General features: G+C 43.8%; 1 protein-coding gene across 3 annotated transcripts in view; it reads left to right on the top strand.

Annotated features, from left to right (window-relative positions):
• LOC115105488 (homeobox protein cut-like 1) overlaps positions 1–22,413 on the top strand; it is a 262,216-nt gene that overhangs the window by 132,887 nt on the left and 106,916 nt on the right. For all 3 annotated transcript variants that reach the window (XM_029627594.2, XM_029627595.2, XM_029627593.2), the window contains exon 3: positions 5,517–5,564. In XM_029627594.2, the coding sequence (XP_029483454.2) occupies positions 5,517–5,564 (48 nt within the window). The remainder of the gene's footprint in view (positions 1–5,516; positions 5,565–22,413) is intronic.

Genomic DNA, 22,413 nt, shown 5'->3' with positions numbered 1-22,413 from the left:
GTAATATCCTTGTTTCTCAAAGATGTTGCTGAACAAGGACATGGATAATATTCTTGCTGGTTTTTCAAAGCGTCGGCAGGACAGAACAGCAGCGTCGGGTAAGCTCAAGGGGCAACCGTTTGTGCGTCATCTCTAAAATGAAGGAAGTCATGAGGTTCTGCTCGCCTTAGTTAGAATACCTCATGATAAGCTGTAGACCAAGCCATTTACCATGCCATTTACCAATTTTCTAATCTATATTTTTCGTAGCTGTCTATTTACCATCTCAAACTGTTGCTAGCACGAAGACCGCACTCAACGAACTGTATAGGGACATAAGCGAACAAGAAACTGCTCATCCAGAGGCAGCGCTCCTATTGGCCGGCAATTTTAATGCACGAAAACTGAAATCCATTTTACGTAAGGTCACCTGTGCAACTAGAGGCGACCATAACTCTTATCCTGATTCCTGCTTACAAGCAAAAACTCATAGGAAGTACCAGTGATGCGCACAATATGGAAGTGGTCCGACGAAGTGGATACTAAGCTACAAGACTGTTTTGCTAGCACAGACTGGGATATGTACTGGGACTCATCCGATGGCATTGAGAAATTGACCACATTAGCCATCGGCTTCATTAAAGTGCATCAACAATGTCGTCCCCACTGTTGACCGTATGTACATATCCCAGCCAGACGCTATGGATTACAGGCAACATCCGCACTGAGCTAAGGACAAGAGCTGCTGCTTTCAAGGAGCAGGACACCTGGATGCTTATATGAAATCCTGCTATGCCCGCTGAAAAACCATCAAACAGGTAACATGTCTAAATGACTATCGCCCGTGGTACTCACATCTGTAGCCATAACATGCTTTGAAAGACCTTCCCAGACATCCAATTCGCATACCGCCCCAACAGATCCACAGATGACACAATCTCTATTGCACTCCACACTGTCCTTTCCCACTTGGACAAAAAGAACACCTATGTGAGAACACTGTTAATTCGCTACAGCTCAGTGTTCAACACCATAGTGCCCTCAAAGCTCTTCAAAAAAGCTATGGACCCTGGGACTAAACACCTCCCTCTGCAACTGGATCCTGGACTTCCTGATGGGACACCTCCAGGCGGCGAGGGTAGGTAACCACACATCTGCCAGGCTGACCCGCAACACAGGGGCCCCTCAGGGGAGCGTGCATAGTCCCCTCCTGTACTCTCTTTTAATCCACGACTGCGTGGCTGCGCATGACTGCAACACCGTCATAGAGTTTGCCGACGACACGATGGGGGTAGGCCTGATCACCGATGATGATGAGACAGTCTATAGGGGAGGAGGTCAGAGACCTGGCAGTGTGGTACTAGGACAACAAACTCCCTCAACGTCAGCAACACACAGGGGCTGATCGTGGACTACAGGAAACAAAGGGCAGAGCACGCCCCCCTTCACATCAACTGGGCTGTAGTGGACCGGGTCGAGAGCTTCAAGTTCCTTGGTCTACACATCAATAAGGATCTATCATGGTCCAAACACACCAACACAGTTGAGAAGAGGGCACGACAACTCCTCCACCCTCTCAGGAGGTTGAATAGTTTTGGCATGGGCCCAGATCCTCAAAAGGTTCTACAGCTGCACCATTGAGAGCATTTTGACTTCATGGCATTTGACCGCAAGGCGCTACAGAGGGCAGTACGTACGAGCCAGTACAGCACTGTGGCCGAGCTCCCTGCAATCCAGGACCTATATACTCGGTGATGTCAGAGGAAGGCCCTAAGAATTGCCAAAGACTCCAGCCACCCAAGTCATAGACTGTTCTCTCTGCTACTGTATGGCAAGTGGTACCCATGCACCAAGTCAGGAACAACAGGACCCTGAACAGCTTCTACCTCCAAGCCATAAGACTGCTAAATAGTTTGTCCGGCTTGCTATTTGGTTAACTTTTTAACTATCTGTATTGACCCTTTTTTGCACAACCCTTTTTTTACTCATCCAATACGCTGCTACTACTGTTGACTAGCTGTCCCTTTATTCATAGTTTATATACATATCTACCTCAATTACCTCGTACCCCTGCACCTCATTTTGGTACTTGTATCCCTTGTATAAAGCCAAGTTATCGTTACTCCTCATGTATCGTTTATTTTTACGTCATGTTTTACTTTTCTATTATTTCTCTTTTCTTCTCTCTGCGTTGTTGGGAAAAGCCTGTAAGTAAGCACTTCACTCTAAGTCCACACCTGTTGTTTACGAAGCGTGTGACGAATACATTTTTGTTACATTTTATGAGAAAATCTAACAGCCTACTATCTAGAAAGATAACTCCGAACACATGACAGCTAATGACAGCTTTTTAGCTGGTTAAACAAAGGTTAGCCATGTTTTGGCAAAAATGTATGTCCAAGTCAAAAAAGCTTACCAGCAGCCAGCGGCACTTTCTGAGACTGGTACTCGCGGGTGCTTTTATAAAGCCAACGTTACATACTCCAAGTGTAATTAGCTCCAATTAATGTAATTTGCTCAATATTAGAAGTTGAGAAATAATGAGGACTTTATGAAGAACATATTCACTTCTTTAATTCAAAATTCATTTTCTGTTTCTAGCAATATTCATAAAAACACATTGAAAAGAATAATAAATATGAATCAATTGAAATATATATTTTTGCGGACCCCCTGCAGGACCCCCGGTTGAATACTCCTGCTGTGAATAGTGTGTCCTCAGTCACACTGAAGATCAGTGTTTACTGGGCTAGCCGTTATTGGTCACGTGATCATTACCATTAAGCCTTTTTATCCATCAGTCAGAATGTGAAGATCAGTTTTATGCAGAAAGTCTGTCTATCAAATTCGGGACAATTGCATTTGCAGTTCTCAAGCAGATTGACTTGGTGTGTGTGTGAGTGCGTGTGTCCCTGTCGAGATCCAGAAAGACTTGTGAGTTCTCTTGGCCAGGGCAGGAGTGTTATGTTGAAACCAGATGTTGAGCGATGTTTCCTCTTTGTCACGTGGCCCCTTACATAAATGTCATCTGTACAGTAGCCAGTGCCGATGGGCGATTAGCAGGCCCAGCTGCTCCCTCCCCGGGAGTGGGAAAAGTCCAACACGCAAGCTAACGTTAGCTTAGCGTTAGCCTAGCTCAGCAAAGCATGGCCTGTGTCAGCCAGCCCCCAGCGTCTGACAGAGAGGCTCCTTGGAGGAACAGGGGAGGGAGGGAAAGGGGGGAAAGAGGGCACACTGGTGTACACAACAGCCAGTCAAAGGAGGCACACCTAAACACATCATCAAAATGGAGTGTGAGAAAGTGAGACGAGGAGAGAGGATACGACAGAGACCCAGGCATTCAAAAGCTCTTAATGTCACATAGTTGTTTTGCCTACCCTGCAAGGTAGGGTTGATCACCTTAAAATATATGACGCAAGGTTTCAGTAATCGGTTACAGAGGTTATATTGTGTCACAGGACACACATGTGCTTTGCTAGTGTCACAGAGTACACCTCTGCTGTGTCCTGAGTGTGACTGAAATGTCCACTTGTCTCATGTGGGCCAGTCATTTAGAAGTGTGTGTTTGTGTGTGTGTGTGTGTGTGGGTGTGTGTACACACACGAGTGTAGGTGCATGCACTCCACTAACTGGCTGCTGCTAACTCCATTACAGTGGTCAGTTCTGTTTTGGAGCATGCTGTGCATTCCAATAGGGAGGCCTCATGTAAGGCCTTTTTGTGCCCAGCTGAGATTTATTCAGAGACGTATTTAATTAAATTTTACTATCAAACACGCCTGCTCTGTTCAAATGGACATTGAAATTGGCCATAATCAGATATACTTTAATGGCGAGGCGTTGCAGTCGCTCCACTGTTGGTTGCCCAAGATGAGATTCATCATTGGTTGAGTAAGGTCGGAAACAACGGAGCCGTTTGTTTTGATTGGAGCGCTTCTATATTCTCTTATTTTTGTGACTTCATTTCAAATGAGTTTTATTTTCATCTACCGCAGCCTGCAGATTCGACACTCAACCCAGTTTCTCGCAAGTTAAGCAGGCACATAATGCTACAGAAATAGCCGGCTGTTGAAGTTGGCCCGTTTTTCAGGCCTAACAGTGCTTTTAGAAGTTAATTAATGAACAGAGCTCACATTTGCATGTAGCGTCGCTACTTTTCGCATGAATGGTAATTTAACCAGAAACAACTGAGTCATGCAGAATGTGTGCAGTGGGGAAAAGAGGGCACGATGAGGAGGAGGAGGAGGAGTGTGTGTGTGTGTGTGTGTGTGTGTGTGAAATGTGCAAATAAATGTATGCTGCCTGCCCTCTACGCTTTTCCTTTAAATCTTTACACTCGTGGGAATTGTCCTATATGGGCAGGGCTAAATGTAAATGTTTCTTACAGAAGAAATATGAAAAGCGTATGCATAATCATGGTAACAGTTTGGAGACTATGGGAAAATGATTAGACCAAAGTTGAGGACACAACAGTTCACCTGACACAGGACTGAATCCAGACATTACATTGCTCTGTTGTACTTTTTCGCCGCATTTGTTGATCACTAAATCTGCAAATTCTCTGGGAACATTCGATAACATGATGAGAATATTGCTCGGAAATGTGGGGTAGGTGCAACATATAATTTTAATGCACTTTTATGACTCAAAGAAGAGTCTTCAAATATAAGGTTCTTCTGTTAGCTCTCATAGTTGTTTTGTTGAGGAACTAGTGCAAACACACTTGTTGTTTTGTTTGGAACACGGCCCTGCATCCCCGCCATCACAATTACTGTTGTTACTACGCAATCCAAAAACCAAAAACCATCCATTATAAATAGCAATCTGGTGGTCAGGTGGGCATCATTTGAAAACCTATTGTATTGCCGACATGACTAGCTAAGTTCTAAAATAGGATATACAAGCGTTAGGCTTTCACAATTCAATTCAGGGAATTGGGGGGGGGGCAAATTTTTGTTCAGAATGGCTGTCAGTCCAAACCCAAACAGCGCTGTGAAACGCAGAGCCAGAGCTTGTGTTACTGTCCAATTTAGTTGTTTATCAGTCCCCAAATCTGCCATTTTCAACCCATATACGGGTACGAGTGAAAAGGGTACACAGAGCGTCCTCTCTGCTCTCATTCAAGGGTAGCACAAGGTGATATACTCTGTTTTGTCTTCCTACCTTTTCCCAGAGAACAAGCCTACCCTCAGGGAGGGTTTTGACAAATCAGGACCCCAATTTCATATGTTTAACGTATTTCTATGCTCCGGATCTGGGAACAAAAGGTAACACTGCCTCATCTATCAGAGTTGACAGCAGGGATTTTTTTTTTAGAATGCAGTGGAAATGGGGCCTGGCTTTTCTAAACTAAACACATGGTTTGTTTGTGAGAGGTTTCAGCTCAATACTGTGGTGATAAAGCCAATGTCTGAGGTATTAAAGACTATGGAAACGGAGGATTTGGTCATTTTTCACCATATGGGAATATATTGTGTTTTACTCTCCCACAAAGTAGCATTGTTATGAGACGCTAATCATTTTCCCTTTTTGTGTTGCAGGATCTGCGAAAGCTGGTAGCTCCGTTGCTCAAAGGCTTCCAAGCAGAGGTGAGTGCTATTTAAAACTCTAGATAATTTTACACCTAGCTTTCTTTATCCATTATGGATGTGTTTGTGTGTAGCCTACAGTACAATGTGTATGTAGTGAGGGATGGTGGCCATTTTGTTTTTGCGGGGGAACAGTGGCTCCCTGACGCACCCCATAAAGGCTGACATGTGCTGTCTCTGCCTGGCCAGACTGCTGCTGGCTGGCTGCTCTGCTCTCCTGCTGGAGGAGCTTTCCCTACCTCAGTGGAGCCCTCGCTAGGGGAGTCCATTATTTGTGTCCTTTTATGAGGCTCTCTAGCTCCCAGCCATGTTTAAATTGCATCCCCTTAAAAGATTCCAGCCAAACCACTCCTGATCAGAGCTGCAATCTGAAAGTCCAGGCAGACATGCCTTTCTCCGTTTCATAACTCACCACCCCCAACCTCCCCATTATGGCTATGTGTCACATCGTCTGATGCAAAGCACCTCTTGATGCCAAAATGAATGTCATTGGCCTCCTGAATCATTCCTTGCGTATTGGGAGAAACTTGTTGCCTATTGTGTCTCCTGTACTGGGGCTCTGCCTTTCTGTGTGTCTGATGTTGTGGTATCATTGCCTCAGAAATGTGAACACGGGTATGTGGATTAAAGTAAATGAGCCAGTTCAGACCGGGGGGGGGGGGCTGATGGCAATGGCACTTTAACTCTCTAGTCTGGAGGAGGGTGGGGGCTCACATGAGGGAGCGCAATGCCCACTATGCCTGCACCGGGTTTAAATCCCTGACCCTGACAATGCGCCCTGACAGCCTAGGCCAGCCACAGGGGAGAGCAGCCCTGCTGATTTAACATTTTGTCCTGAGAGCCCTTGCGCCGCTCCGAAAGTATGGTAACTTCAGCATTGATTTAGGGGACTTTAATGATAATAATGTGAGCTGTGAGACTTGAGGCGGGAAAGGGGAGGAGAGGGGTGTGCGAGTGAGAGCTGTGTTTCTGGCGCCATCTCTTAATTCCTCCTCCTCGAGTGCCACTCCTGCAGTAAATAAGGGCTTAGTGATTTGAGAGCTTTATGGAGAGCATCAATACAGGCCCAGCCTCATATCATATCTTTGTCATATCAGGAGATGTTTTGAATTGAAATTCTATGAATCAATTATAAAGAAAAACCTGTATTGAATATGTACTGATGTGGTCATAGTTGCGAACAAGTAATTGTTTATGTTTGTTTGAGGGACTTTAATTCTTCTCGTCCAAAGGAAGTGGCATTCATAAAACTGTCAACCGTTTTAGGAGACGGATGCAAGTGTTGCAGTCTTCAAATTTGTCCCCTGTCTTGCTCAGTGCATATTTAATTTGGTAATGATGGAGGACAGTAAGATTTTATCACTTTGTCAGATTGCATTTTACATTCAGAACATGTGTTTGTGAGTCTCCCTCGCTAATATATGATATAAAATGTTTTGAATTCAGTCTAAACATTTACATATAAACGGAGGAGCAGGCATTTAAATTATATCTGGAGCTCTCTTCCTTGTGTAATGCTTGTGTCCATGACAACTCTCACCCTGATGATGTGTCAAGACTACAGACAGAGCATCACTAGTTGTCTGACCCATGAGTAATCTCTCTTCAGGGAATACTGTCCTGTTTCTGATTTTCCTGTTCAAGGAGGATTTACCAGTACTATCCAGTGTTACTTAGTGGAACAAACATTCTTACAATTTGATAAAGAAATGGCCCTAAAATGGAACCCTGTGGTGCACCTTTCTTTTGATTGGGTGTTTGCTACCTTATTTGTGTTTACAATAAATTGCTAGCTCAAAGATATTCCATTACTTTTAAGTTGATGCATATTAAGTTAATTCCACTGCACTGAGAAATTTGATTATTAGAGAAATCCCTTCAGAGAAACCGTTCATTGTAATCTTGGGAGTGCGTATTGAAATCAAACTATAACACGTTCGTTTTGATCACCTTGATGAGCACGTGTCTCCCAACTCTATAAGAACCATTGTGTTGCCACAGTACACCCAGTAACCCAGTCAGATACTTATCCCTGACCGTAATTAGTCACCATTACTTAATTATATTCATATTCCTGTCGGCTCTTTAAATTATTATTTTTAAGTGTTCTAAAACAAAGCCCACTCTCTCACTAAGAGGCCCAAGAATTTGGCTGCCCTCTATATGGCTGCTAAATAAAACTCCTAACTGCTACTGCGTGACATGACTCAGTAATTGGTCAGTGGCTACTATAGAGGCAGAAATATAGACCTCTGGACAGGAAATCCCCAATAAGAAACAGAACGCAGATGGGTTTTAATAAAGTAAGAGAGAAGATAAATAAAGTACAGTAAACCCAGCCTTGCTTCAAATGTCTGTCATTCTCAAACCATCTCAAAATGGCTCTCACCGATGCCTCCCAGTAAAGAAGCTTCTTAAGCCACTAAAAGCATTTCTTTATAATTCAGCAGCGAGGAGCGCCATGTAACTTTCATGAAGTTAAAGGGGCTGGAAAGACGGCTCCCTGTACACCTCTCTCAGGCAGGGCGGAACCGCACTGCAGCCCGTCTGGCCCATTAGCGTTCATTGTGGTTGGCGCAAGGGCCCCCAGGCCTATTATTGACGGAGGTAATCACCCCTGTTTAAATCAACCCAGGTTTAAAAATACCCATCACCCACGTCACACCGGCCCGGCTCAGGCCCCAGTCTGAGATTCCTGCAGCCATTTTCATTTATCTCCTCTGTGAATAAATAGGACGATTGGCAAGGACAGGAGAAGTCCCTGACCTTCGCAAAGTCCCAACTTATCATCACGGGAATTTAGGGCTTCACTTTGTTTTCCATGAGCATCAGCTGGGTGAGAGATAACAATATACTGTAATTCTCAGTATATACTGTAGATCTTCTCGTGTGAAAGCAGTATTTGTGGACTGCTTAAATAGGAAGAAAAACAAATTACAAAATGGATACTCTTGGTGTGATTCAAAGTAGCAGATTGTCAGATGCAGAAGATGCAGTACACAAGCATTTCGGCTCTCCATAGGGGGAACAAGAGAAATAAGGTTATTTTTCTGCTCCCTCTGTTCATTATCTACAAGGCAGAGCATGACGTGCGGTGCATTAGAATATCTGAGATGTCTGAGATACTTCTGGAAGCCCTCAAGGGTTAGGGAAAGGGCCAAACCAGGCAGCCAGATCTCTTTCAGTTTTTTTTATTTGTGAAATGAGCGAGCGCTTCTTTTCCTGTCAGGAAATGAGAACACAATGGGGAACAGAGCTCAGCATGCGGCGCCCACAGGCCCATGTGGACACACACCACAGCAGGGGGGAGGTGGGGGAGGGAGGGAGCGGTGGAGAGCTCAATGGCATCTTTCTACTATACCCCCCCCCCCCTATACCCCCCCCACGCTGCGGCTGTAGCCTCCCCCTGTCTACGTACACACACATATGCATGCCCACAAACACGTTCCCGGCATCTCCTGATTCTGCCCCTACTGTCGCCAAAACCTCTGAGGGAACACGTCCTTGCATGTAGCGTGAAGTGTGACGCGTGTATATGTCATGTGTGACGCCACCAGAGTGTTCTGTCTCTCCCTGGACCACCTCTTCTTCTCCAAGACACCGCTCAGAGTCTATCTCATATACACTATATATACCAAAGTATTTGGACACCCCTTCAAATGAGTGGATTTGGCCATATCAGCCACACCCGTTGCTGACATGTGTATAAAATTGAGCACACAGCCATGCAATCTCTATAGACAAACATTAGCAGTAGAATGGCCTTAATGAACAGCTCAGTGACTTTCAACGTGGGACCGTCATAGGATGTCATCTTTCCAGCAAGTCAGTTTCTCAAATTTCTGCCCTGCTAGAGCTGCCCGGTCAACTGTAAGTGCTGTTATTGTGAAGTGGAATCGTCTAGGAGCAACAATGGATCAGACGCAAAGTTGTAGGCCACACAAGCTCACAGAACGGGTCCGCCGAGTGCTGAAAGCGCATAAAAATAGTCTGTCCTCGGTTGTAACACTCACTTCCGAGTTTCAAACTGCCTCTGGAAGCAACGTCAGCACAAGAGCTGTTAGTCGGGAGCTTCATGAAATGGATTTCCGTGTCTGAGAAGCCGCATTCAAGCCCTAAGATCGCAATGCCAAGCGTCGGCTAGAGTTGTGTAAAGCTCGCCGCCATTGGACTCTAGAGCAGTGGAAACGCGTTCTCTGGAGGGATGAGTCTGGGTATGGCGGATGCCAGGAGAATGCTACCTGCCCCAATGCTTAGTGCCAACTGTGTAGTTGGGTGAAGGAGGAATAATGGTCTGGGCTTGTTTTTCATGGTTCGGGCTCAGCCCTTTAGTTCCAGTGACGGGAAATCTTAACGCTACAGCGTACAATGACATTCTAGACGAGTCTGTGCTTCCAACTTTGTGGCAACAGTTTGGGGAAGGCCCTTTCCTGTTGCAGCATGACAATGCCCCTGTGCACAAAGCAAGGTCCATACATAAATGGTTTGTCTGAAATCAATGTGAAAGAACTTGACTGGCCTGCACAGAGCCCTGACCTCAACCCCATCGAACATCTTTGGGATGAATTGGAACGCCGACTGCGAGCCAAGCTTAATCGCACAACTTAACTAATGCTCTTGTGGCTGAATGGAAGCAAGTCCCTGCAGCAATGTTCCAACATCTAGTGGAAAGCCTTCCCAGAAGAGTGGAGGCTGTTGTAGCAGCAAAGGGGGGACCAACTCCATATTAATGCTCATGCTTTTGGAATGAGATTTTCGACGAGTGGGTGACCACATACTTTTGATCATGTTGTGTATATTTGCTGTGGCAGTAAAACGTTTCTTGATGACAAACTGTCATCGTAAATTAAATTGGGAAGGAAGAACAGATCGAATCACTCAGCGGCATCGAAAGAAATCAGTTGCTAAGGAATGAGGTTTAAATGTGAGTAAATCTTTAGCATGCAGTGTAGGCTATTATTTTATTTAAGGGCACACAGAATCAGTGTTACTCATTCAAACCCCACCAAGCCTAGTCAGGCAACCGAATAATACAGAGACCTTCAGGAGACGTGATGGCTGTGGCAGAGAGAGACATGTACAAAGTGGCATAGGAGTGGGACAAATGCAGGAAGTCACTACTGATTTTGCATAATTGCGGTGTAATTTTGGATGGCTGTCTCTTCGTAAGGGCACCAGGAGCCCAGGGAGAAGGCTGTGAAGTTGGCAGCTCTCACAGCGCTGGGATTAGTGCAACACTCACTGACAGTGTGTGTGTGTGTGTGTGTGTGTGTGTGTGTGTGTGTGTGTGTGTGTGTGTGTGTGTGTGTGTGTGTGTGTGTGTGTTAGCATAGGCATACAATAGAAAGGAGTGCCTGGGAAGGGACTCAACCTTTTAGGTCATTAAGTGTTTTTTCAAGAGGATAATGTGTGAATTTCACATACAATATGTGTGTGATTGTGTAAAGGCATACCTGTCCTCGAACCTACTCCTGCCACCATATCCTTGAATAAGGTGTCCCTCCCATATATGATTTAGCCTCTCTTCAGTGGCCCTCCCCCCGACACACAGAGACAGGGGTAACTGTGATGATGGCACAGGGTGGTGCCCGCTCTCTGTGATCTCCCTATGACATTGACGCTGATGCCAGGCGACGCCCGCTCTGCCCCAGAAGAGCGACGTGTCAGCCATCACAGACCATCACTGTGCCGCCGCTCCGCTCGCCCATCCTATCTTAGATTCACTCGTAATAAATGATCTAGGATCAGATTACCCAACTCCCGATACGCTCCTCCAGCATTAGGGGGATTACAAAAACATCTGACCCTGGACTAGTGGTTAGAGAAACATCAACCTGTTTTTGTAATGTTAGGCTACAGCGATGAGGATAGTTAGTAGAACTAGATATCCATACTACTGTAGCTGCCTACAAGTAGTGTTTTAGACCTGGCCCCCATACGACAACCCCAGGTAACAGAGATGGCGCGAGCTAGCTGTTTCCTGTTTCCCTGGGAAGCCCAGCTCTATGCTCTTAAGTCACCATCCTCTCAGACTATAATTCCCTGCTTAAAAGAAAGCTGCAAAGCCAGTAATGCCTCCTACCCAGCCCAAAAAGAAACACACTCAAACTCTCTCTCTCTCACTCACAGACCACTCTAGATCAGTTATCCACAGCTTCAAACTTGCTCTGCAATTACAGGGTTAGGCCAGGTCACAGACGGGGGCGAGGCCAACGGTGTCCCCTGGACCCTAAGCCAGTGCCAAAGCCTTCCTTGTGTTTCATCTCGCTTCTACTAGCGTCATTAGGTTAGCAACTGCCATGCTATTTTTAAGTTGTTCCCGCACCCCTAAAGAGTCTAGATCATTAGAGAGGTGTTATGGTATACCTGTGAGCTCGACACACACACACACACACACACACACACACACACACACACACACACACACACACACACACAATTATATATGTGTTTTTGTGTGATCATTCAGAATGCCGCCCAGCCGGCGTTGCCAGATGCCCTCCCCTGTCAGAATGTGCATGGAGCTGCATTGGAGAGCGAGACAGATAATCTGCACTTTGCCATGGCCGCACAGTCACGCAGGGCCTTGGCACACACAGTCACACACACACCGGTGCCATCCCTCCTTCCTCACTCCCCCCAGTAACTGTCTATCCCACTTCACCGTCTCCCCCTTCCCACCACTTTCAATAGAAAACCAAAGAAGGAAAGCAGCCTTTTAAAATGGTGTCTGGCAGATCCCTTTGCCCAGTAAGCTGTGAGCCTTAATTGCTCCATCTGCGATCGAGAGAGAGGATGAGGGGTGGGGGGGGAAGAGGGAGAATGAGAGAGAGAGGTTAAGAGAGGGGGAGGGGGGACTTGGCCCTGTGTACTTTGATCCAGATGTTTTCCAGCGAAAGCCCATCTGAAAATGTATAATTTCTCTCCTATAGGAGCGAGAAGTGACTGGGGCTCACTGGCGTTGGTCAGTGGCAACTGCCTGCCTCACTAAAACAAAACCTCTAACAGAGTCTTGGCAACTGCCTGCCTCGCTCCATAAAACACAACCTCTAACAGAGTCTTGGCAGCGGACGTCCAAAATGCGTTTTTTATTTGATTTCTCCCTTTTGGAACCCATTGTTTGGTGTCTAAACACTATATGTCTCTTCTGGACGCTTTTAACTTGGTGTGTGTGTAAGTTGCTGACTTGCAGTTGTACTGTGCCACATCTTTTAGTGAGGTTGAGCAAACACTGCCACCCTATGGGTTGGGAAGGAAACTTTAAATATTGGGGGGGAGGTGGTGTGTGTAGTGTGTGTGTGTGTGTGTGTGTGGGAGGGATCTTTGTTGACTGACACAAGCAGTGTGTTACCCCTACCTACAGTGCATTCTGAAAGTATTCAGACCCCTTCACTTTTTCCACATTTTGTTATGTTACAGCCTTATTCTAAAATGGATTAAAACAAAGATAATCCTCATCAATCTACACACAATACCCCATAATGACCATGTGAAAACAGGTTTATTTACTTTATTTACATAAGTATTCAGAAACTTTGCCGTGAGACTCGATATTGAGCTCAGATACATCCTGTTTTCATTGATCAACCTTAAGATGTTTCTACAACTTGTTTGGAATCCACTTATGGTAAATTAAATTGATTGGACATGATTTGGAAAGGCACACACCTGTCTATATAAAGTCCCATAGTCAGTGCATGTCAGAGCAAAAATCAAGCCATGAGGTCGAAGGAATTGTCCTTAGAGCTCCGAGACAGGATTGTGTCGAGGCACAGATATGGGGAAGGGTACCACAACATTTCTGCAGCATTGAAGGTCCCGGCCAAACTGAGCAATTGAGGGAGAAGGTACTTGGTCAGGGAGGTGACCAAGAACTCAATGATCAGTCTGACAGAGCAGAGTTCCTCTGTGGAGATGGGAGAACATTCCAGAAGGACAACCATCTCTGCAGCACTCCACCAATCAGGCCTTTATGGTAAAGTGGCAAGACAGAAGCCACTCCTCAGTAAAGGCACATGACAGCCCGCTTGGAGTTTGCCAAAAGGCACATAAAGGACTCTCGGACCATGAGAAACAAGATGCTCTGCTCTGATGAAACCAAGATTGAACTCTTTGGCCTGAATGCCAAGCGTCACGTCTGGAGGAAACCTGGCACCATCCCTACGGTGAAGCATGGTGGTGGCAGCATCATACTGTGGTGATGTTTTTCAGGGCCAGAGACTGGGAGACTAGTCAGGATCAAGGGAAAGATGAACAGAGTAAAGTACAGAGAGATCCTTGACAAAAACCTGCTCAGGACCTCAGACTGGGGTGAAGGTTCATCTTCCAACAGGACAACGACACTAAGCACACAGCAGTGGCTTTGGGATGTCCTTGAGTGGCCCATCCAGAGGCCAGACTTGAACCCTATTGAACATCTCTGGAGAGAACTGACAATAGCTGTGCAGCGACACTCCCCATCCAACCTGACAGAGCTTGAGAGGATCTGTAGTGAAGAATGGAAGACACTCCCCAAATACAGGTGTGTCAAGCTTTTAGCGTCATACCCAAGAAGACTCAAGGCTGTAAGGGCTTCAACAAAGTAAAGGGTCTGAATACTTAAGTGATATTTCAGTTTTTAATTTGTTATACATTTTGCAAACATTTCTAAACAGTTTTTGCTTCGTCATTTATGAGGTATTGTGTATTTACTCCATGTATGAGGTATTGTGTGTTTACTCCATTTTCGAATAAGGCTGTATGGGAAAAGTCAAGGGGTCTGAATACTTTCTGAATGCACTGTATATGTACGCATCTACCTTAATTACCTCGTACCCCTGCACATCGTCTTGGAACTGGTACCCCGTGTATATAGTGATCATTATTCCTCCTGTTATTATTAACATTCAGTTATTTTTCTATTTTCCGTGTGTCGACATGGGCCAGCATCCCCGTGGAACGCTTTCCACACCTTGTCGAAACCTTGAAGGGCCAGCCCATGCCACTTCAATATTTTGTCTTGCCCATACACAATCCATGTCTCAATTTGTCTTAGGTTAAAGAAGGAATTTTAAGCCTTGTCTCCTCTCCTACATCTACACTAATTGAAGCGCATTTAACAAGTGACCGATAATGGCTCATAGCTTTCACCTGGATTCACCAGGTCAGTCTGTCATGGAAAGAGCAGGTGTTCTTAATGTTTTGTACACCCAGTGTATATTTTTTGGGGATGTACAGTAGCTCTTTACTCCTCCTCTCGTGCTGCCCCCCCTCCCTCCCTCCCCTTCTCATCCTCCTCCCATCCCCTCCTCTACCGAAGGATGACCCAGTTAGCGGCGATGCCAGGACTGGCTGGCTGCTCACACTCCCAGAGCAGTGGAGGAACGCGCAGTCAGCAGCAAGGCTAAGACCCGGACGTGGCTCTCAGGAGACATGTGACACCTCCGCAGACACACCACACACACACACACACACACACACACACACACACACATAGACCTAAACACTTACATACAGTACACGCAGATAGAGTAGGTACACACACATACACACACACACGCTGCCTCAGGGCTGCTCGGTGCAACCTCAACAACAGCCATACACATGAAGCCTCTGAACCCCACAGTAGGCGGGAGTTAGATCCTGCTGTCAATCAATAGCTCACATAGCTAGGCCAATGGGACACCTTTCTTACTCTGATACCCTACAGGTAGAAGTCTGCAAGTGTATAAAAAAAGTTTACCAAGGTTAAATGGTGAGTAAATCGTAAGTTTTACGGTTTATTAGTCATATGTACAGGATACACATGCTATACACAGTGCAACAAAAGAAGAAGAACAGTACAATGGGTCATTTTGACAAATAATTCGTATTTTTGAAATCTTTTTGAATCAAGGTTATACGGTGTTATTTTCCTCTGAAGATTGGTAGCGCTCTTATTACATCCAAACGTCATACAATGGCTATCTATACTTGAGGAAATGGTTTGATTGACAGCGCATGATAACGAGGTGGTTTAATGTATAGAGCGCAGCTGAGGCTTTTAGGTGTGTGTGTGTGTGTCTGTGTGTGTGTGTGTGTGTGTGTGTGCACCACAGATCATATAAAAGGATGTGTGTGTGATGGTGAACATGGAGGACTCACCACTAATATAGCTGCTTCCATGTAAAGGAAAGCTGATAAAAAAATGCATCAAAGCGAGAGGGGCGGATTATTATTTGTGTTATTTGTATAACCAACCATGCTATTGAAATAGGTTTGGACAAAACCCTTTCTCCTCTCTTGCCAGCTGTTGTCCAGTGTGTGTTATTGAGGGCAAGCGAGGGTTCAGGGAAGAGTAATCTGTGACCTGTGTTTGACCACCTCTCCCTACCTCTCCAAGGACACCGGAGGAATATGATGCAGTATTTGACTTGGTCCGTGACGGGTCTCCAAAGTGTGTTTCCTTTCCTTTATCATTTAGACGGTATAGTATTTGAGAGGTAATCTGGAGTTGATGTTGAGCCACACAGCCACACAAACTGTTGATGTTATGTTCTATATGAAGTGCCTTGGTGAGAGCTGTAATGTTTTTGCTGTATGAGTGGGTATTTGTGATGTAGAGTGTTGGTTTGGAGCTAAAAATAGAAGTTTTCATAACATTTAAATCATAAATATTATGATTTTTGAGCCTCATGCAGTGTAGTTAATGTAAAAGCAATGCTGTATCATATCACCAGCATACTAAAGCAATGCTGTATCATATCACCAGCATACTAAAGCAATGCTGTATCATATCACCAGCATACTAAAGCAATGCTGTATCATATCACCAGCATACTAAAGCAATGCTGTATCATATCACCAGCATACTAAAGCAATGCTGTATCATATCACCAGCATACTAAAGCAATGCTGTATCATATCACCAGCATACTAAAGCAATGCCATGGCTATGAATCAGCACTATACTCCTCTACTTTAGTGTTGATGAACTTGAATGCAAGAGCTGTGGCGCCTCTTGGCCCAACGCCAAATCACGTCACCCCCTTGATGACTCATTGGTTAGCTGCCTTGGTGCGTTCCAGTTGTAGGAGAGCGCTGTCTGTCTTCCCAGTCCACAGCAGAGAAGCACTCAGTCTTCATCGTGAACTGATAGCGTTGGAAGCTCAATATCTTTAAGCAGGTTGTTACTGGTTAATGACATTAACGACATTGCTATTAATGCCTTTGGCATAAATTCTGTGGTGGAAGTATTACAGCACTGATATATCTGAAGCTGACGCTGTTAAGGAGTCATTCATTTTTATATAAATGCAATCCGATTCATGTTGAACTACATTTGAGCTGACATCATTTAGTCGACTGGTCGATTGTTTAGTCGAAAGCCTGTTGGTCGACCGAGATTTCTTCAGTGGAGCAGTCGTGGAGCAGTCATGGTGCACACGACACCTGTCTGATTCGCACCTGTGTCAGTGTACTTATCCATCGCGGAGGCCATGTGGTACTAACATTTTATATGGTTATATTATGTAAAACGTAATGGTGCAACACTAATAAATCAAATATTATTTGATAACAAATGCGCTTTCTCTCGTGTTGGATACAGTCACTGTCCACGGTTCTGAAACATAATCTTCAGTGCGCCTTAGAATTGGCGCCTTTCCTTATGTTGCTACTGTATGTGCTTAATAGCAACGTTAACCAGCCTATTGGGATTGAGAAGAATGCAGCAGAGGCAGCAGCATTGATGAGAAAACAGCCCGTGCCTTAGCCTAATTGTCTAAGAAAATTGAGGAGAGAGGAAACCCCAACTTAATTAGGTCTACTGTAAAATCAATAGCCTAACTGTTAAATGTGCCTGGCTTTATAAATCATCCATATAGGTCTACATAAATAAGAGAGATCTTGTTTCTGTTGCCTGTTTGAGTGTTTCTTTAAAAGCCTACTGATTCCATAAGCACCAAGCCTCATGCCACGGCAAATTGTCTGATAAAGCAATTTCACCGATTTGGCTGTTTTTAATCTTTGCTATGCTGTAATTAAGGCTTTACTATTTTTTGCCGTTCGAAAAGACTGCTATTACTTATTTATTTGGTGTTTACACTGTTCCGAACAGGCAGAAAAATTATACTGTAATCTGACAGCACCTGTTTGTCACACATAATATACATGCAGCTCTCTCTCATATATCCTCCTTTCTCTTGATCTCCTTCTTATTGGTCTTATTACAGTTATTATGACCATCATAATATTAAGTAATGTCATTGTCATTAGTAGGCTTTATATAGTATCCTTGTATATAACCATCATCGAGCTGTAGGCCTAAGAGCGCGTCCTGTTTAGTCTTGATAGGGTAACTTACTTAGGCTTCATTTCAATATATAGGCTACTATATCAATCAATCAATCACTCATTAATTCCTTCATGCCATCACACAGCATATGATACATTCATGCTTTGAAATGCAAACAAGAATTTTAGTTTTCAAATTAAATAACAAAGGCTGCTTTCAATAAATAGCCCAAACAAAAAATAAACTGCAAATCATGAACGTATGCAACTGTTTTTAGTCTGCTGTAATAAAGGCTTTAAATTGATTTTGTTTTCATTAGAACATCATCTCTGATACATTTATTTATTTAGAGTTACTTACATGGTTCCAAATTGTCAGAAAAAAATATAATAATGTAATCTAACAGCAACTGTTTGGTACACATAATACTCACGCAAAGCTTGTTCCGATACCCTCAATTTTCTTGATCTCCAGTAGTTTCTACAACTAAGTCAAATGTCTTCCACAGATCTGACTTCCCCTTTCCCTCTGAGCAACCAGCAAACATTCACCTGTTTCGAGTTTCTTTTCCACGTCCTCTGCATCCATTTTGCGGTTACTCTGTTCGGAGTTTGTTATAACCAATTTATTAATGTGATTGACAGGTCAGGTCCTTTTGGTCACATGCAAGTGATGCTTACATGTTTCACATAAAAAGAGCAAGGGTTGAGAGAATGTTTTTACTAAAATAATTTGGGATTTCAGTAACATACCCTTTCAGTCTGAAACAAATAAGAAACTAAATGGCTGAAATGTTGTTGCAGCTTCAGCACGGACAGTGCAATAAACACTTGCTGTGCTGCCTTTGGAGGAGTATGGAGTATGCAGTATGGAGGAGAGCGAGACAATGTGTGCCAGTCCCACAGCCACTCGCTGTCATTTTTTTTAACAGTGTGACCATCAGGCTCTTTCTTGAGTAATTTGTGTTTAATTATTTAATCAAACTGTGTGCTTAAAGCATCAGACAAGCTCAGTGCATATTTAGTTGATTTTATTCAAACATAGGGTGTGTGTGTCTATATATATATATATATATATATATATATATGCTTAAAAACTTTGAACAAGGCGACTCTCGGTCGACCAAGATTTATTTTAGTCGGGGACAGCCCAAAACTACAAACAGTGCATTCCGAAAGCATTCATACCCCTTGACTTATTCCACAGTTTGTTGTGTTAGTCTGAATTCAAAATAGATGAAATAAAACATATTCTCACCCATCTACACACAATAACCCATAATGACAGTGAAAACATGTTTTTAGAAATGTTTGCAAATCTATTGACAATGAAATACAGAATATCTCATTTACATAGGTATTCGCACTCCTGAGTCAGTGTTTTGTAGAAGCACTTTAGCAGCAATTAGGGTTGCACATTTTGGGGAATACTCTGAGGCGGCTGATGTTGGTGGGATTTGGAGGATGATGGAGGCAACGGGAAAGAGCCTCAGATCCATAAAGTCCCTTCCACCAGGTGACTGATGAGATATGTTGGCACGACTGCCATATTGCATCTCCATTCCAAATCCCTTGCTTGGAAGTGTACTTTGCCAGTCTGCCAATAACCTTGCCCTCATCCAGGCCAAGGTGGTGAGACACGGTAGTGATGACACCATAAGCCTTGTTGATCTCTGTACCAGACAGGATGCTCTTCACAGCATACTTGGGGTCAAACATGTATGCTGCAGCGTGTATGGGTTTCAGGCAGAAGTCTTCACGCTTTTTGATGTATTTCAGAACTGCAGTTTCCTCTGCTTGGAGCAACAGTGAAGTGGGCAGTATGGATTTCTTCTCTTACATCTGCAAGTAGAGTCTGAACATCAGACAGGATGGCATTGTCTCCCTCAATCTGTGCAATGGTTACTGCTATAGGTTTCAGGAGTTTCAGGCTGCTTACCACTCTCTCCCAAAATACATCATCCAGGAGGATCCTCTTGATGGGGCTGTCCATATCGGCAGACTGTGATATGGCCATTTATTGGAGAGACTCCTCCCCCTCCAGGAGACTGTCAAACATGATGACAACACCTCCACAATGGGTGTTGCTGGGCAGCTTCAATGTGGTGCTCTTATTCTTCTCACTTTGCTTGGTGAGGTAGATTGCTGCTATAACTTGATGACCCTTCACATACCTAATCATTTCCTTGGCTCTCTTGTAGAGTATATCCATTGTTTTCTGTGCCATGATGTCCTTTAGGAACCGATTCAATGCATGAGCAGCACAGCCAATGAGTGTGATGTGAGGGTAGGACTCCACCACTTTAGACCAAGCAGCCTTCATGTTCGCAGCATTGTCTGTCACCAGTGCAAATACCTTCTGTGGTCCAAGGTCATTGATGACTGCCTTCAGCTCATCTGCAATGTAGAGACCGGTGTGTCTGTTGTCCCTTGTGTCTGTGCTCCTGTAGAATTCTGGTTGAGGGGTAGAGATGTAGTTAGTTATTCCTTGCCCACAAACATTTGACCACCCATTAGAGATGATTGCAATACAGTCTGCTTTCTCTATGATTTGCTTGACCTGCACTTGAACTCTGCATCCAGCAAATTAGTAGATAAAGCATGTTTGGTTGGAAGGGTGTATGCTGGGCGAGGAACATTCAGAAATCTTTTCCAATACACATTGCCTGTGAGCATCAGAGGTGAACCAGTTGCATACACAGCTCGAGCAAGACATTCATCAGCATTTCTCTGACTACGTTCCTCCGTTGAGTCAAAAAAACTTCTGATTCCAGGAGGACCATGAGCTGTTGCTTTCGATAAGGTTAATCATAATCACCACTGACAAAAGTCCATCTACTTCTATTCGAAGTTGCTTATTGTGAGCGCTGAGGGAACTTTATGCACTTGGCCAGATGATTCTGCATCTTTGTTGCATTCTTGGCATATGATTTGGCACAGTATTTGCTAATGTACACAGCTTTTCCTACAATAGCTGCAGTGAAATGTCTCCACACGTCAGATAGTGCCTGTGGCATTTTCCTGTAAAGATTAGAAGAAAATTAGTAAAATAAACAACAAATACAATCCCATGTACAGATGAATAGTTAAGCAGTTAGATTGAACAACTCCTTTGTAAGACAAATGTTTTTAATTGAAACATGTATGGAAACAGGTGAATTAACACTCAGTTAGTAGGCTAAAACACATGGTATCAAAAACTAACTAGCAGAAATTGTTAACAAGTTAGAAATGATTTAAACACACTTTGCTGTAGGCTACTATTTACTAGTTAATATAAAATATATTCACCCCACCTAGTATTGTAATCAAAACTTACCAGAAAGCATGTAGTCCTTGGCTCAGACAGTGTAGTAGTGTGGGCTCAATAGCATCTCATTAGTGTGCAAGATATTGAGAATCAGCTGTACATGAGATGGAAGAATGCACTGTTATCAGCTAACTTTTTTGATGAATTTAAGCAAAATTCCCAGGCTTAATTTCCCATGGAAAGTTTCCGACCGTTTGCAACCCAAGCAGCAATTATAGCTGTGAGTCTTACCACACCTGGATTGTGCAATATTTGACCATTTATTACTTTCAAAATTCTTCAAGCTCTGTCAATTTGGGAGTTGATCATTGCTAGACAACCATTTTCAGGTCTTGCCATAGATATTCGAGTAGATTTAAGTCAAAACTGTAACTCTGCTACTCAGAACATTCACTGTCTTCTTGGTAAGCATCTCCAGTGTACACCTTCGATTCTCCTCCCTGTCTCCTGCCCTTCATCTACACGGATTGAAGTGGATTTAGAAAATGACATCAATAAGGGATCATTGCGTTAACCTGGATTCACCTAGTCAGTGTATGTAATGACAAGAGCATATGTTCTTAACATAAGGATGTTGCGAATTTTCTTCGCTTTTTGTTAAAAATCGCGCAACATTTCAGCGCCCTGCTATTCATGCCAGGAATATAGTACATGCATATGGATAGTATCTGTGGATAGAAAACACTCAGAGGTTTACAAAACTGGTTAAATCGTGTCTGTGGCTATAACACAACGTGTTTAGGAGTAAAAATCCCTCGAAAAACTGTTCTCCAAAAACACAAAAAATATATTACTACGCCAGTCAATGTATTGTTAAAGACGAACGAAAATATATCCAGCCGTAATGTAAACGCCTACAGCTTCCACACGATGTCGCCAGTGCTGGCTTTTTGAGCAGAATAAATCCTTTGTTCTATTACGTTTTAGCCTTTCCGGTTTCATTTTGTCAACAGGAAGTTATTAAAATTACCAAGATGGCCGGTGATTTCCAGACTCGCTCCTATCGAATACATATCGCCCCGTCATGAATTGTATAGCTAATTAACATTTATTAATAACTAAAGTTGGGTTAGAAAAGTAATTTGAAGTGTTTTGTAAAAGTATATAGGCACCTTTTGTCATTTTAAAAAGTGACGTTGCGTCTTGGAAAACAGAATATTCCTGCATCAGACCGGTCTTCAGAAAATGACATTTTGGCTATACAATGACGGATTTAATCGGGAAAAAGACCCAACTGGGATGTTTATGGGATATATAGGAGTGCCAAGAAAGAAGCTCGTCAACGGT

This window comes from Oncorhynchus nerka, linkage group LG22 (genome assembly GCF_034236695.1).
Source record: "Oncorhynchus nerka isolate Pitt River linkage group LG22, Oner_Uvic_2.0, whole genome shotgun sequence".
Lineage (NCBI taxonomy): Eukaryota > Metazoa > Chordata > Actinopteri > Salmoniformes > Salmonidae > Oncorhynchus > Oncorhynchus nerka.
The sequence above is the reverse complement of the archived record's forward strand: the minus strand, read 5'-3'. Positions and strand labels throughout refer to the sequence as shown.